This window comes from Takifugu flavidus, chromosome 13 (genome assembly GCF_003711565.1).
Source record: "Takifugu flavidus isolate HTHZ2018 chromosome 13, ASM371156v2, whole genome shotgun sequence".
In the NCBI taxonomy this organism is placed as follows: domain Eukaryota; kingdom Metazoa; phylum Chordata; class Actinopteri; order Tetraodontiformes; family Tetraodontidae; genus Takifugu; species Takifugu flavidus.
The window spans coordinates 13,343,515-13,345,735 of NC_079532.1; the positions used below are offsets into that span (position 1 = coordinate 13,343,515).

The window sequence follows — 2,221 nt, forward strand, 5'->3', positions numbered from 1 at the left end:
CGGGCATTTGCCACACAACTTTCACAGCATTTGGAGCTCATTCTGTGCTGTAAAGCAAAAACAATGAAGTTGATTAGGGGTTGTCTCCTGGCAGTTGTGGTTTTTGGCTGTCTGGCCAATGCTCAGATTGGTACCAAGCCACAGAAACCATACCAACCTCCGAGGCCGCAGCCAAAGGAACCTCAGAGGCCTCAACCGCCGACAAAGCCGCAGGAACCTCAGAGGCCTCATCCGCCGACAAAGCCGCAGGTACCTCTAAGGCCTCATCCGCATCCAAAGCCGCAAGAACCTCAGAAGCCTCATCCACATCCAAAGCCGCAGGAACCTCTGGTGCCTACACCACCAGACCTCAGATGTGATGTTGGGATAAATGATAGGATACCGTGCGGGGCTCCGGACATCACTCAGTTCGAGTGTGAGGCCATAAACTGCTGTTCCGAGGGTCGCATGTGCTATTATGGCAAAGGGGGTAAGCATTTGTCTTCTGCTCTCTGAACTGCACTGACCATTGATTTGGCGTCTGTTGAACTCTGAGATTTGTCTGTTCATTTCTCTTTTTCAGTAACTCTTCAGTGCACAAAGGCAGGCTATTTCATCGTGGTGATATCCAAAGATGTAACGCTGCCTAGCATTGACATGGGATCCATTTATTTCTACGGAGGTGGTGATGAATGCCAACCTGCTGGTATCACCCCGACCTTTCTCATCTACATGTTTCGGGTTACTGCTTGTGGCACTTTGCAGTTTGTAAGATCAACAATATTTCTTTACCGATTAACTCCACTTGAATTTGTTGTTCTGTGATAAAGTAAAAAACAAAGTACCACAAACTTGCTGTAGGATGAACCAGACGGCCTGCTCTACGAAAATTGGATATCTTCTACATATGAGATTATTGGTGGAAAAATTACCAGGGACACCACCTTTGAGTAAGTGTTCCTTTATTTTAGGATATTAACAACTTAAGTGTTTCAATCCATCCTGACACATTTGCAAGCCAACTCTTCGATTGGTTTTGTTACCTATTGACTCTTTTTTATCATATATTTTTTCAGCGTGGTGATCCAGTGCCGATATATTGGCTCTTCCACTGAAGCCCTGGTTATTGAAGTCAATACTCTTCCTTCACCTTACCCTGTTGCAGCTTTAGGACCGATCCATGTGGTAATCAACCTGGGCAGTGGACAGTGCACCGTAAAAGGCTGTGTGGAAGGTCGGTGTGAACAGGAATTATTGTGGTGATAACAATGGCTCGCTAAACTCATGTATTTTTGCTTGAGCAGGGGACGTGGCCTTCAATAGCTATTACTCGGAAACTGAATACCCAATCACAAAGGTGCTCAGGGATCCCGTGTATGTTGAAGTCAAATTGGTGGAGATGACCGATCCCTACCTTGTTTTAACCCTTGGAAGATGCTGGGCCACAGTCGGTTCTAACCCTCACAGTTACCCTCAGTGGGACCTCTTAATTGATGGGTAGGAGTTTATTATTCAGCTTATTTAGCTGTGAAATCTACATCATCATCTTGACACATCTGACCCTCAAATGCAGGTGTGTATTAGATTTTTATCACCATGCTCATCACCCTTTTCCCTCTCATTATTCAGTTGTCCTAACTATGAGGATAACTATCAGACCAGACTGCTCAAATCATTCTGTGTGCCATACCCGGCCTACTGCAAGCGTTTCGTTTTCTGGATGTTCACATTTATGACTGCAGGAATGTCTGAACCCAGCCAGAAAATGCAGTCAGATTCACCACCATCACGACATCCTTCTAAGGAATTGGTATATATCACAGACACTTATCTAAAGAAAAATAACCATTTGCTTTTTATATCTGTTTTAAATGCGTTTGTTTTTTCTTCCTTTGCTTACAGATTTATATCCACTGCAGCACGACCATATGCATACCAACGCCCTTCGATAACTGTGAAGTTCCATGCTTACTCAGAAAGAGTAAGTTCAAAATTAGAGAAACTCAAGGAAGAATGACTGACTGTTAACTGTCAACTGATTGCTGTCTTGGGTTTGTTTGTTTGTTCCACAGAGAGAGAGATTGCTGCATCGGCTGTGAAGAAGCCCAGACGTGAGACCATCATTGTCAGCAGTAAAGCAATTGAAATGCGCTCAGCTTAAAACTCAGCAAGACACAGCTATGCAACATTGCTTTTCCCTGTGCTTACTGTAAAGTTCCCAATAAATCACCTTGTTGCTGAA

The 2,221-nt window shown here is 44.1% G+C and overlaps 1 protein-coding gene across 1 annotated transcript; it reads left to right on the plus strand.

Moving 5' to 3' along the window:
• LOC130536079 (zona pellucida sperm-binding protein 4-like) lies at positions 1 to 2,221 on the plus strand. Its single transcript, XM_057051695.1, has 8 exons — positions 1 to 469; positions 563 to 747; positions 841 to 929; positions 1,056 to 1,213; positions 1,284 to 1,476; positions 1,609 to 1,789; positions 1,882 to 1,960; positions 2,052 to 2,221. Exons 1-8 carry the CDS (start codon positions 64 to 66, stop codon positions 2,138 to 2,140), a joined length of 1,380 nt encoding a protein of 459 aa, XP_056907675.1. The 5' UTR covers positions 1 to 63; the 3' UTR covers positions 2,141 to 2,221.